Genomic DNA, 12,900 nt, shown 5'->3' with positions numbered 1-12,900 from the left:
TTTTAGCTTGTATATATTTTTAGAATTAATCTCTTTTACTTATATTTTATATTTCATGTTTATGCTGTTTGGGATAAGAGGGAAACGAAATTTAAATACTCTGTATGTCCTGTACATATAGCAGCATTAGATTAGATTAGATTAGATTAAATATACCTTATTCATCCCACCACGGGGAAATGCAGCAGAGGAAAGTGTAGCATACACTACAGAGTTAGAAAAAAGTAGAAAAGGCAAAAAAAAACACAATAAACAGACAGACATATCTATAACCTACACAATAAACACAAAAAACAATCAACCTTCAAAACAGACAAGTACTGAGGATAAAAGTGGCATGATATATAAAAAGAGTATTGTAATGTAAAGTGACCATAGTGTAAGAAATATTGCAAAGAAAGTGACCATGATACAAATAATAAATATTATTGCAAGAGTAGTGACCATAATATAAATAATATTACAAAAGTAAGTGACCATGATACAAATAATAAATATTATTGCAAGAGTAGTGACCATAATATAAATAATATTACAAAAGTAAGTGACCATGATACAAATAATAAATATTATTGCAAGAGTAGTGACCATAATATAAATAATATTACAAAAGTAAGTGACCATGATACAAATAATAAATATTATTGCAAGAGTAGTGACCATAATATAAATAATATTACAAAAGTAAGTGACCATGATACAAATAATAAATATTATTGCAAGAGTAGTGACCATAATATAAATAATATTAGAAAAGTAAGTGACCATGATACAAATAATAAATATTATTGCAAGAGTAGTGACCATAATATAAATAATATTACAAAAGTAAGTGACCATGATACAAATAATAAGGTATAAATGAAATAAAATAGAAAAAAACATTGCATTGACAATAAAGTTGACTTGACTGGCACAAGTGCTGTTATATTTGATATTTTACTCTAGATAATTTGCACACAACTACGGGGTTGACGCTTTAATCACGCGTGTCATCATTTATTATAATTAAATTAAACGTCTTTTATGACTTTAACGGAAAACCGTTAAGTTTCGGTTAAACGTCCGAACGTTTCTGGAGGTCCGTGAAGGCGCCGCTACGTCACGCAAATGGCGTACGTTGTAAACAGAGCCAGCTCGTCGGAGGCCGAGGAGAAACATCAGCGTGTTTAAAAGATGAATAACGTCGAGTGTGAGCGGCTGGACAGTCTGGACGGATGGGTGGCGGTGAAGAGCAACATATTTGAAGAGACCGAGTCGTTCAAGCTGGGTTTCATCGTCCAGTGGAACGTCATCGAGTGTAAGTTCGCTGTCACCTGCCACAACCGGACGTTACAGCGGCAGACACGCAAAGCTGCGGTGGCCGTTAGCGGCGACCCGCAGATGAGCTGGGCTGGACTTTTCTCCGTTAACGACCTGAAACACATCCACCAGCAGTTCACATGCGTGGCGGACATCCTGGTGGCGTGTTTCCCGGATTTATCCGAGTTTGAAGACGGCAACATTTGGGACTTGCTCTTCCTGAATCGCAGATCGGGACAGGAAGACGACGATGAGAGGGACTTCGACACGCCGTGCAGGAAACTGGAGAAATATTTCAGCACGGCCATCGACATCTGCGGGAGAAAGATCGTCCTGGACACGCTGTTCACGCAGGATGAGCGGGACGTCGAGGAGTACTTTGAAAACCTGCAGGAGTTCAAGAGGAAGACCATGCAGGAGGAGATGTCAAGGGCCAAAGGTCACCTGAGACAGGTGAGAAGGGGGATCAGATGAGTCTTTCAGTATTTATACCTGTGTTCACCACGACTAACCCTCACACGAGGAGCCTAGAAAGTGCTTAAATGTTTATTTCAGTGTCATCCTGCAGGATTAGCACCACACAGTGTTTACAAGTCTTCCAGGCCTACAGTGACACAGCAAAACTGTGACTTTGACTCTGTTGCAACACCACCAGCGCTGATCTGTTGCTGCCCTTTAACATAAAGTGATTTGAAACACAGAGCCCTGCGTTTACTTTTCACACAAGTGAATAAGATAACATGGTGAGAGATTTTAAAGCCCAGAGACAAATGCCATAAATATGCAGCATTATTAAAGATCTTCTGGTCGCCAGATTTAATATCGTGTCATATTGTCCCCCTGAAAAGTTTGTGCGTCACATCACGTCACGTAGAAAAAGGTTTTTTTTCCATTTCCCCCGTATAACTAACAGCATTTCAGTCATTGATCGTCTGTCCATCACGTTGTGTGCACAAACAGATTTCTGTGTTTTTTCCAAATCCGATATGAGATATGAACAGTAATGCTGTTGACTCAGTGTTTTACGTCCTCCGTATTTACAGCTGCTGCAGAGTCATGGCGGTGCAGATCGAATGGTTGCACTCCTCAGCATCTACGAGGACGAAGATGAGTCCTACCAGGACCTCGTCACCGTGGCCACCACCTTCTTCCAGTATCTGCTCCAGCCTTTCAGGGACATGAGAGAGCTGGCCTGCCTCTACAAGATGGAGATCCTGGTAAATAAAGACATATGTTTAGCAGCTGTTGCTGATATTTTTGAGGGTGGATGTGGTGTCCGTAATAAAGCTGTCCACTGTTTTGCTTGCCGTGGTCCTCTGCAGAAGTCTTTGGAGTTTGAAGACTTGGGTCCTAAGAGAATTGAAGCTTTGGAGAAGGAGGCGGAGGAGTGGAGAATGAAAGCGGAGGACGCAGTCGCCTCGATTCAGGACATCACTGTCACCTACTTTGCACAGACTTCAAAGGCTCTGGCTGGTATGCATCGCTGTGTTTATTTCTCTTATTTGTGTCTGAATGAATTAATGAATGACTTTTTAATGTGTCATTCCCCGGCAGCACAGAAAATGAAACATAGTAGAGTGAGACAAACAACATATTTATGACACTTGTAATCTGCCATGAGCCCGCTTCAACCACTTCAAGTAATTATAGAGAGAAAAACATAATCACGCCGTGGCATGAGGCAGTTTAAAGTGTTGTTGGTCGGAGGAAAATCAGGCAGTCAGCAAGGATATCGCTCTCCTGTCTTCATTTAAAACATCTTTCACACAGGTATTTTGTAGATGCCACCTTGATTTGAGGGAAGACGACTTACAGAAACATTTTTATATGGATACATTCACTCCACAATTTATTTAAAGGAAAACACATGTCTGCGACATTCTTTGACCTCAAATTGATTGCATATAGTTTTTGTCTTTTGTACCCATATTAATACATGCATGTGCTTTGTGTGATGTGGACATAACGGACCCTTGATTTCATATTCAGGTATGTTAAAGCAGATGGAGGAGGATAAGTGTCGCTTTGGAGCGGCTGCCTGGGCGTCTGCAGCTCCCAGACTGGAGAAACTACGCTTCCTGTTGGCCAAAGAAACCCTGCAGCACATGAGAGCTACCGAGATGTGCCTGAACCGCAAGAAAAATGGCATCAGACAAAGGGTGTGTGTGTGTGTGTCTCACATTTTTAAGATTAACATAAACCACAGCATTTCCAGTGGCTCTGCAATTAGTCAGCACATTCCATAGCGCTGTAACAGACTCTGACACGGTTGCGAGGCTTTAGTTGCCATTCAGATTCATTTTCCGGCGTCAAAGGCCAACGCTGCCTTTGTAGTGGTTGTAAGCCTGTAGAGATGTGACACGGTGCCTCCTTGCTCTATTTTATCTTTCACTTGGTATTCCAGTCTGATGTGAAACTCTGGCTGCTATAGCCCTTTGATCTATTTATAAAGCCTCTCTAAAACGCAGAGAATTCCCTTGATACACTCCCAAAAACCTGCATGCATGAATAAGCGAGTAGGTGTGTTTATACATAGTCAAAACGTCCCGTCGATATGCATATTTTATTTTTTTGGGGGGGGGGGGCCAGGCTGCAGTGACTTGCTGCTGTAGGGTGTCGTGCTGTGCATTTGAGCTTTTTGGAAGAGAACACCTTCAGCACCTTCACCTTCATGTTGCTGTATTATTCATCCGATTACGCTCTATAAAAAAAAATCAGGTATCACGATGCTGCCGGTAGCTACCACTGTGAAAACAACATGAGCCTTTACAGAGACGGCTGTGTGTGTGTATGTGTGTGTGTGTGTGTAAGTAAGAGTGTTTATAATGAGATCAGTAAGCTACACCTACGCAAAATCTTTCACTGGTGGCAACATAACTCTGTGGCTCTTTGGAGGCAGCCTGCAGATGTCACAGCACGATGCCTTTTTCCATTTAACGTGCGTGTTTTCGGAACGAGCTGCATATAAAATCAGTTCACTCCTTACAGCTCTGGTGTCACAGTTGTGTAAAAGTGTTTAAGGACATACTGTACAGCGCGTCAGCTCATAGGCTACATATCACGCATACTTAACATTGCTGTCTTACCTCGCAGGTATCTCTCGGTTTCAGCTCATTTCATCACAGTGTGAAAAATCAACGTGCAGAGATTAAAACTTGAGTAACTATCTTTCAGTTTGACAGCCGACTCTTACATTTAGTTCATTCAAGGTGTCTTTGAACACAGCGAGATGAGTTTTTTAAAAATAAAATAGTTTTTGCTCGCAGCTGCCGCACCAACTCTCAGTGAGAGATCCGTGCTCAGAGTTTTCAGTCTCTGTGAGTTGAGGTTAATTGCATACCTAAATAAAAGGAAAGCAGCAGCTGAATCAGTCAAAATATACGGTATGCTGTAAGTATGATCCCTTTATATTTGTCTTTTTTTTGTTGTTGTTGTGGCACAGTTGGGCAACCTGTCCGGCAAAGTCAAGAGCCAGAGGACCGATTCGAGGTCCGTGTCCGAGGACGTCCAGCAGCAGGACACAGTGGATCAGCTGGAGATGCAGTTCTACGAAACCCAACTAGAACTGTACGACAGCAAGTTCGAGATCCTGAAGAACGAGGAGCAGCTGCTGATGGCTCAGATAGACACAGTGCGACGACAGATTAAAGGTAGATTATATGCGACAGGTAGCACTGTGGAAAAAATGAAATGACAGTGATGTCCTTGTACAGCCCACCTGTAAAACACGCATTGATTTAAAGATGTATAAAACATCTCCCACATGCATTTGTTCACATTTTGGCACCATTAGAAGTATGTTGTATCAGCTATTAGAAGTTCCTATTTGCAGTGTACCTAGACAACTATCACTAGATTACTTTGGTACTAAAGAAACGTTAAAAATTCTCAGTCGAGTTCTAGTTACAAGAACAGCAGTTTCAAGGCCGTTTATTCACCGTGGACATCAGAGATAATGATATCTCGGGAAAGTGTTAGATTCAAGATTTGGCAATCAGGCACTAAGGGTTTTAAAGTTCCTTAATTGCTTCCATGAGCTGTGTTTCACAGACTTTTGGTTGGACCAAATGAGCGGACCAATGTAGGATGACGATTTCTCATTATTTACCTGTTCCTTTCACCTCACGCTGTATCTCTGGCTCACGGCACAAAGGTTGAAAAAAAAACATTAGTTAGTCTATTTTCCACTTTATAGTTTTTCAGTTTTAATTTTGTGAACTGGCCCTTTTTAAAAATGCTTTCATGTGTTGTTGACTTTTTGTGATTTTTAAGCTGTACGTTGCAAAATATATCTCCATTTAAGCAGAAATACTAGCCACTCCTTAAATATAACTATAATGATATGAATATAACACTATACTTCACTTAACATACAGCTGAATCAACAGCCTTGCTGACTGCTGTATTGGATTACCTTATAATCTGTTTTTCTGGTCACTCCATGTCTTGTGTGCTGAGTTTACTTCGGGGAGATATTTTGTTCATGTAAATATTTCCCTAATTGCTCCTCCTGAGACATGCGATGTTTGCTTCCAAGCGCTGTGTCTGTACATGCTGTGTGTCTACCTGTCTGAGTCTGTGGTGTCTCTGGCTGCGTATATTCTTACGTTGGCTTGCTTGCGAGTTTATTTCTCCGGCTAAAAAGCCTCCACCCGTTGTCGCTCAGTAATGAAAGTGGGAGGACGGAGAAAAATATGTTGCAAAACAAAGGAGGCGGCTGAATTTATAACCAAACTTATAATGTTATTAAAATGCTCATCAGTGGGCGAGGACTTTTCTAATGCCCATTTTTCTCGTTGTCACACTCTTTCTCACTCATAGCTGACACAATATGCTGATCACCTGGTTTTGTGTATGCATGTAGGCATAGTTCCTTCTGCTGCAAAACAATATTTTCCAAGACTGTGGTCATTGTCATGCAAAAACCCAACCGAGTGGCCCGGGAATATTTTTTTTCATGGAGACCTGCGTTAATCAGGCTCCTCTTAACCCCTTATATCTACAGTAGTGACCTGATAAAGAAAAGTAGTTTTCCTGTTGACATCATGTCCAAAACAGAAAATAATCAGTGCATGGATGATTCAACCTGCATAACATCTATGGTTGACCTCAAACACCCCCTGCTCTCCTTCACTTGTTTGTCTGACGCGGGTGTACAAAGTTTATATCTTACATCTTTGAGACACTGTGGTTCATTTTCAAAGTGTCATCTGTCATGCGATAAGAATTTCTACCTTTTTTGCTCCGGTAACAGGGAGCTTCAATGATTGAACTGTATTTGTGTTTTAGAACTGAAGGAGGAGGTGGTGTACTACGATGTTTGCGAGGATCCGGAGGAGCTGCAGAGCATGGTCCACACAGGTATTCACCAAGCCGACTCTCCGGCTGTCAGTCAGCTCAAAAGACGCCTACAGACCTTGGAGACCAAGAGAGGCAACATCTGTGCCCGGCGAGCTTATCTCCGCAACAAAAAGGTGTGGGCGAGTACCATCAGCGTTAATTTATTTTCGGAAGACGTTCTCCGCCCCTTCAAAAATGATCTTTAGTGTCTTGTTGCGCCTTTTTCGTGGGTGAGCGTATATAGCAGCCTGGAAATATTAATGATTGTTCCTCACTCTCTATCCCCTTCACGTCCGCAAGTGCCGAGTTTTTTAAATAGTTCTCACCATATTGTTTTATTTTTAGCTTGCAGAGTAATTTAATCACAGTTGGTGCAGTTGGCTCCTTTTGCTGGCTGAATGCTCATTTGTGTGATTAAAAATCATTTCATTGCTCAGAACAAAGCGAGTCCTCTAGCTAGAGGCTCCACCGAATTATCTACAGAGAACAATAATCACATGCGTCAATATTTAATGCAGTGAATGCAGTAATTAGCTGAGGTGTTATTTGGCCCCTCGTTCTGACTTTCCCTGGCATTTGCTGAACTTTTGAAGGACGGATTTGGCCAAAACACCGACTCATTTCTGACTGTGTGTGTGCGCGTCAAACTGGAATTGTGTTTTTTTTTTTTTTGAGTATACAAATATGAATTAATGTTTGCGTGTGTGTTTTTAGGATCAGTGCATGGAGGCCCACGAGCAGAAGCAGCTGCCAGCTAAGCAGAGCTCCATACTCTTCAACCAGCATCATCAGATCCACCTGGTACGTCACCATGGCAACCGGACAACCCACAGAGATGCTCCTGTGTCTCTCTCTCTCTCTCTGTCTCTCTGTCTCCCTCTCTCTCTCTCTCTCTCTCTCTCTGTGTCTCTAATACCTCTCACTGTCTCCCTCTGTTGTCGTCTGCAGAAACGAGAGAAGAGGAAAGAGGAGGAGCAGAAGAGGAAAGAGTGGGTGGACACGGAGCGAGAGAAGACTCTGAGCAGATTACGATCCTTCAGAGAGGTCAGGCGCTCTCATTGTCTCCGCTTCACCTCCCCCTGCAGCCTCTCGTCTGTTAATAAAACTCCAGACGCTCCTGCTTCATTCAGTAGTTCACCTCGAAATTAAAATTCGGTTATTACCCCGCTCAGTCACCACGTCAGAGGGGATGAGTTCTGATGACCGAGTGCTGTAGTTATGCAAGTTTTCACTGGGGCACGGAGTAGAGCTTTGGATGAGAGGAAAGCGAGATAAAACACAAAGAGAGACTTTTGTTCGGGAACGTAACCCTAACTTTTTTTTTTGCTCCCTCAACTCGAGATGTTAAACACTTGTGAGAAAGATGTTCTGGTGGCACGATACTTTACAGTTGAACAAAACATTTGTTGTTGTTAACAGACTCCACGTTTCCATCTGCTCCATTCAAATCTGCTTCTCTGCCAACTCACATGTTGTAAACAGTGGAGACTGAAGCTGAAAAGGCTTTGCAATGTCTCTAAATCACCTTAAGTGCACTTAAGTTTATTTTGACCCTCGGCTTCATCAGTTCCGGTTTGTAGAAAATCTTTGAATTTTTCGGAAAGAGCTCATCGCTTTCCATCACGTCACATGATCTTTCCCAGCAGAGGTTGAGGTGCCCGGTTGTTCAGATTTTCATTTCTCTGAGCACTTCGACGGTTTCTCATTAACGTCGTCCTAAAAGTTGAGAATGAATGTCCATACACGACCCCACAAAAAAAAAAAAAAACAGCTGCCAAGGAAAATCACGTGATACGATCGAGAGCTCCAGGAGCTGGTCGCAGCAGCTGTTCATACATTTTAATTTGGCCTGATTATAACAAAAGTGTTTTCTGTGTCGGGAGATTTATTCATCATTGGAAAAAGGTGTTGCACCACAGAAAATAATATACAATTAAAATAATTCTTACTGACTGAACTAAGAAGAGTAAAAGAAGGGATGAACTCACGGTAATATCGGAAGTCTTTTGAATTCACAAAATCGACCAACAACCTTAGTCTTACTGGTCAGTTTTCCGTAATCAGATACTCCATGCTTATTTTATAAATATATAAATAAAGTCATACCTACATTTACACATGATTGGTGGTTAGGTTTAATATATCATTTGTCCTTCTAAAACTGTTGGCCATGAGTGGTGAGCTTCAAAGGACGGCTATGTCGGTCTGTCATTCGGCCAATGAATCCACCGCTTTGGTCTCAACTAAAATATCTCCAAAATAATTGGTGGGTTGCCATGAAATTTTTTGCAGACGTTCACTGCCCCCCCCTCATGGTGACAAAATTTCAATTTGTCCAGTACTGGTTTGCCAGTTAACTACCCATAAAACCAATAACATTCCCATTCTAGCCTCAGCTAGAAATGATTTTACAAATAAACAGCTACTGCAGAGCAGATACAGAGCGGCCCCTGTCGTGAGACCACCAATCAATTAGATGGATTCCTTCTGTCCTCTTTAGAGTTTTAAAAGATTGTCCAACTCGTGCAGATTAGGAGGATTTATTTTCACTTGTGTGTGTGTGTGGGCGTCGTCTTGTGTCTCTGCCATCTCTCTCCGAACATTAGATAAGATAATGTCCTTATTTCTAAACGCATTTTCCTCTCTCTCTCCCTCGTCTGCCGTCTTTTTTCAGAAGCGGCAGGGCCTGTACATCCTGAAGACTCCTCAGTCCAGGATGTCTCTTTCAGAAGCTCAGTGTCCCTCCCAGCCGCTGTCCATCATCAGCCTCGGCCCCGCTACAGCCTCTGAAGGGCCCTCGTCCATCCGTCCACCTGCACCCAGACGCAATAAAACACCCAAGAAGCAGCAGCCTAAAGACATCCCTGTCCAAATCTACTCCGCACCGCCACCTCCGAGAACAACAATAACCTGCCCCACTGCACCTCCTCCTCCTCCTCCTCCTCCACCACCTCCACCCCTCCCCCCACCACTGCCCCCTGCCATGCCTCCACCACCTGTCCAAGCTTCACCTTCCCCTGAGGACACACCAATGCCTCTCAGCGAAAAGGAGGACCCTCCTTTCCCCGCAAAGAACACGCTCAAACAAAATATCGGTGAGAGTGGAACACATGCAGTATCTTTTTTTTTTACGTGTCTGTAATAAACGGACGTCAGAATGTTGGAATTTAATCTCCATTGATTGGAAAATTGCAATACAGATGAGAGTTCGATGTGTGAATTGCAGGGAAGGTCATGTTTGTTTGTTCCAGAGAAAGTGTGTGTGTGTGTGTTTTGTGTGTGTCTGTACATGGTGTTCTGTCCTAAATTCCCAACTTCCCCCATGAGGCCAGAGGAGGCATTTTACCTCAGTTGTGGTCCTGCTGATGCACACTCTCAGCTCCACAGAGACAGTAACGTCTGACACGGCTTCATTTTTTCTGGAGCTTTTGTGAAATGGAGGTCATTAAAGAAGAAAAAGCGTCTCCAAACCAAAGCTGCAAAATGACATCAAAGCATTCTTCCATCATTGTAAAAGTGTCTTTCTTCCTTTTTATTGTTGTATTAATGAAGGAACGATGGATGAAGTGTTGGCCTCATTGCAGCGTGGACAGATTCGGCTTCGAAAGGCCCCCTCTCCCAGCACAGCGTCCCCGAAAATGGACCCGAGGAGCAATCTGATGTCTGCCATCCGACAGGGAGTCACCCTCAAGAAGGTGAAATGTTATAAGAATAGAGAACAAGCCTGGACAAGTGTATTCACCGATTGTTGCATGGGTATTATATCCACCGACGAAAAAACAAGAAATGACAATGCAGAAATGCCAAACTGGATCATTTAGAAACAGTGTCACCATTACATAGTTTGTCCACCTGAGAGCACTGACAAGTTGATTTTTCATTTTCTTTTTATTCATTCATTTCGGGCCAGTCCCTCATACGACATCCTGCTCCTGTAAACAATCACTAATGCACCAAATTTGTGTAAACTGTACTGACCACTAGTGTTGAAGACTCTCATCTTCTGTTGGAACCAGCAGACTTCGGGCTTGGAGCCACATAGACGCTAAGAAGTCGGATTATTTAGTATTAAGAGACAGTTTAGCACATTGTATGTTTTGGTCTCATCATGGAATTTTTTGACAGATGATTATATATTATTTATTATATATTATATTACATATTTTTTCTTCCGCCTCCTATCTAATCTAAAAATCAGCAAAGATGTGGATCATTGATGGATCCTGAGGCGAGTCCTGTGCTCAAACAAGCCATCTGTAACTGCACCCGCCTGTCAATCAAAGTGGCCACGCTTTTCATTATGCATAATTAATGAAGTGAACAGGTGAGTCAGAAAAATTCTGACTCAGTACAGTTGTCATGAGTGGGGAAATTAATCATAGAGACCAAAACTCTCTTTTGTACCAGGCTGTGAACATTTCTGCTGTGAAGTTGGACATTTGAACATGGGGGTTGCCACTTCAGCAGATATTTTGACCTGTGATCCATTTAGATGACATGAAAAAAAAGCGTATTGATTATTCCATCAAAGACATTTTTTATCAGCAGGATGTAATAACGTGTTTTCTCTCGTCGTGCTGTAGGTGGTTCCCGCACGCGCAGAAGTCCCGAACAGTGGAGACAACGAGCTGGAGCGCAGCATCAAAGCTGCCATGATGAGGATGAAGAAGGTGTCGGCCGATTCTGACGAAGACGAGCGAGGAGACGACGAGACACAGAGCACAGACTGGGACAGCTGAGAACACGCCATACATACACACATACATACATACATACATACCGATGAAGCTGATCTCTTCCATTAAACTTCTTCATTTTTCTGAGCTACAGTTTATGTTGCTGCCAAATTTTCACCGCAAAGCCATTCGACAAGAACGGGACTTGAAATGAACACTTGCAGTGCGATGAAGTCGTCGAACAGTAAATCTTTTTTTGTCTTTACAAAATAGCTCTGAGATACATCCAAAACTGCTCAGATCCCAACGCTCCAGAGCGGTTTGTTTGCAGAAATCCCAAACTGAGTGTAGCAGACATTGCGCTCAGTGCTCAGTAAGAGGAAAAACCGAGCAGTAGTACTGTAGTATGCGTGTAAATGATTGAATGGGGACACTTGTGCTGCAGGCTGACATGACTACACTACACCACAAACTAATCTTCCGACTTTGAGTGTAAGCTCGGCTGACTTGTTTTATTTTGAATGTAAATTTAAATCAGTAATTCTTTTTTTTTTTTACCCCGACAAGGGCTAAAGCAAACTGTGTTTTGTAGTTTTTGTCACTTAACAAAGGAAGAGTCATGTCCTGAGTTGAAGAAGTGTTAATTATTTACAGCCTACATGTCTAAAGTCTGCGTCATTGTTTGTGTTACAGGCTGTTTGAAGCACTTTTACTGTCTGTTTTTTTTTCTGTTTGTGTCACAAATGTGTTTTAATTCGGGTGCAATTTATACATGATCTGTTCTTTCTTCCTCTATGATGCCATGACGAATGAAGTGACAAATGTGAGATTCATTTGTTCTAATAACCAACTCCCTTTTTTAATTATAACATTGCTCATTACCGTGCGCAGCTTTGTCTATAATCATGGTTGAATCCTCAGAGAAGCTTTCTGACTGCACTTATGGCCTTTTGAATCTGTGACACAAAGCGACTTACCTGAACCTCCAATAAAAGGCTGTCATGTATTATGTACAAACAAAACATCACTGTATGGCAAACGGCGTTCGCAAACGGTTTGCGGAAGAGTTTAAAGATATCTCAGTGTGTTACAGACGGGCTGATGATGGCTGAGGTTTAAACACACTTGTACTGCTGTGTTTTATGAATAAAAGGAGACACGTTAGATCATAAACATGAATTGTTCGCATTGTTTGTGAGAGCTTAGTTTCTCTGTGGTGCTCCCTGATCTCCCATCGGTTAGCTGCAAACTCCTGCTCTTCAAATGAGTCACATCAGAGGTGTCTTATCAGCCTGTGCCGGTGAACCCCGGTGAGTGTGCTTCGGCGGATCTGTAGCCCACATGATGATGAGTCATATTGTAATATCCATGCTGGCAGCCGTCGCTCTCACACATCTCTCTCCTGCAGTGACAGCTCAGACATCCCCAGCCAGTTGTTATTGGGTTTGCTCAGCTCTGCGTACTTAGCAGAGGATAGTTACGGCTGCTCTTGAGCATCATCTCGTCTGCAGCGGCCACCCTCCATCCACCGCTCGGCGTTTCGGTGTGTAATTTATCGATATCATCCAGGTGATTCAAGCGG

General features: G+C 42.5%; 1 protein-coding gene across 1 annotated transcript; it reads left to right on the top strand.

Annotated features, from left to right (window-relative positions):
* The first annotated feature begins 1,039 nt into the window (after window positions 1-1,039).
* whamm (WASP homolog associated with actin, golgi membranes and microtubules) lies at window positions 1,040-12,491 on the top strand. Its single transcript, XM_010731858.3, has 11 exons — window positions 1,040-1,755; window positions 2,346-2,519; window positions 2,625-2,775; window positions 3,292-3,461; window positions 4,745-4,952; window positions 6,592-6,776; window positions 7,357-7,443; window positions 7,591-7,686; window positions 9,317-9,737; window positions 10,195-10,337; window positions 11,226-12,491. Exons 1-11 carry the CDS (start codon window positions 1,177-1,179, stop codon window positions 11,379-11,381), a joined length of 2,370 nt encoding a protein of 789 aa, XP_010730160.3. The 5' UTR covers window positions 1,040-1,176; the 3' UTR covers window positions 11,382-12,491.
* The last annotated feature ends 409 nt before the right edge of the window (window positions 12,492-12,900 follow it).

This window comes from Larimichthys crocea, chromosome VIII (assembly GCF_000972845.2).
Source record: "Larimichthys crocea isolate SSNF chromosome VIII, L_crocea_2.0, whole genome shotgun sequence".
Taxonomy (NCBI): Eukaryota; Metazoa; Chordata; class Actinopteri; family Sciaenidae; genus Larimichthys; species Larimichthys crocea.
Note: the sequence above shows the minus strand (reverse complement) of the source record. Positions and strands in the feature narration are given on the sequence as shown.

Bases quoted from the DNA above. Each gene is read 5' to 3' on its own strand.
- whamm (XM_010731858.3), top strand. From the start codon at position 1,177: ATGAATAACGTCGAGTGTGAGCGGCTGGACAGTCTGGACGGATGGGTG. The intron at 7,444-7,590 runs GTACGTCACCAT...TGTCGTCTGCAG, and splicing joins AGCATCATCAGATCCACCTG to AAACGAGAGAAGAGGAAAGA. The intron at 7,687-9,316 runs GTCAGGCGCTCT...GTCTTTTTTCAG, and splicing joins GATTACGATCCTTCAGAGAG to AAGCGGCAGGGCCTGTACAT.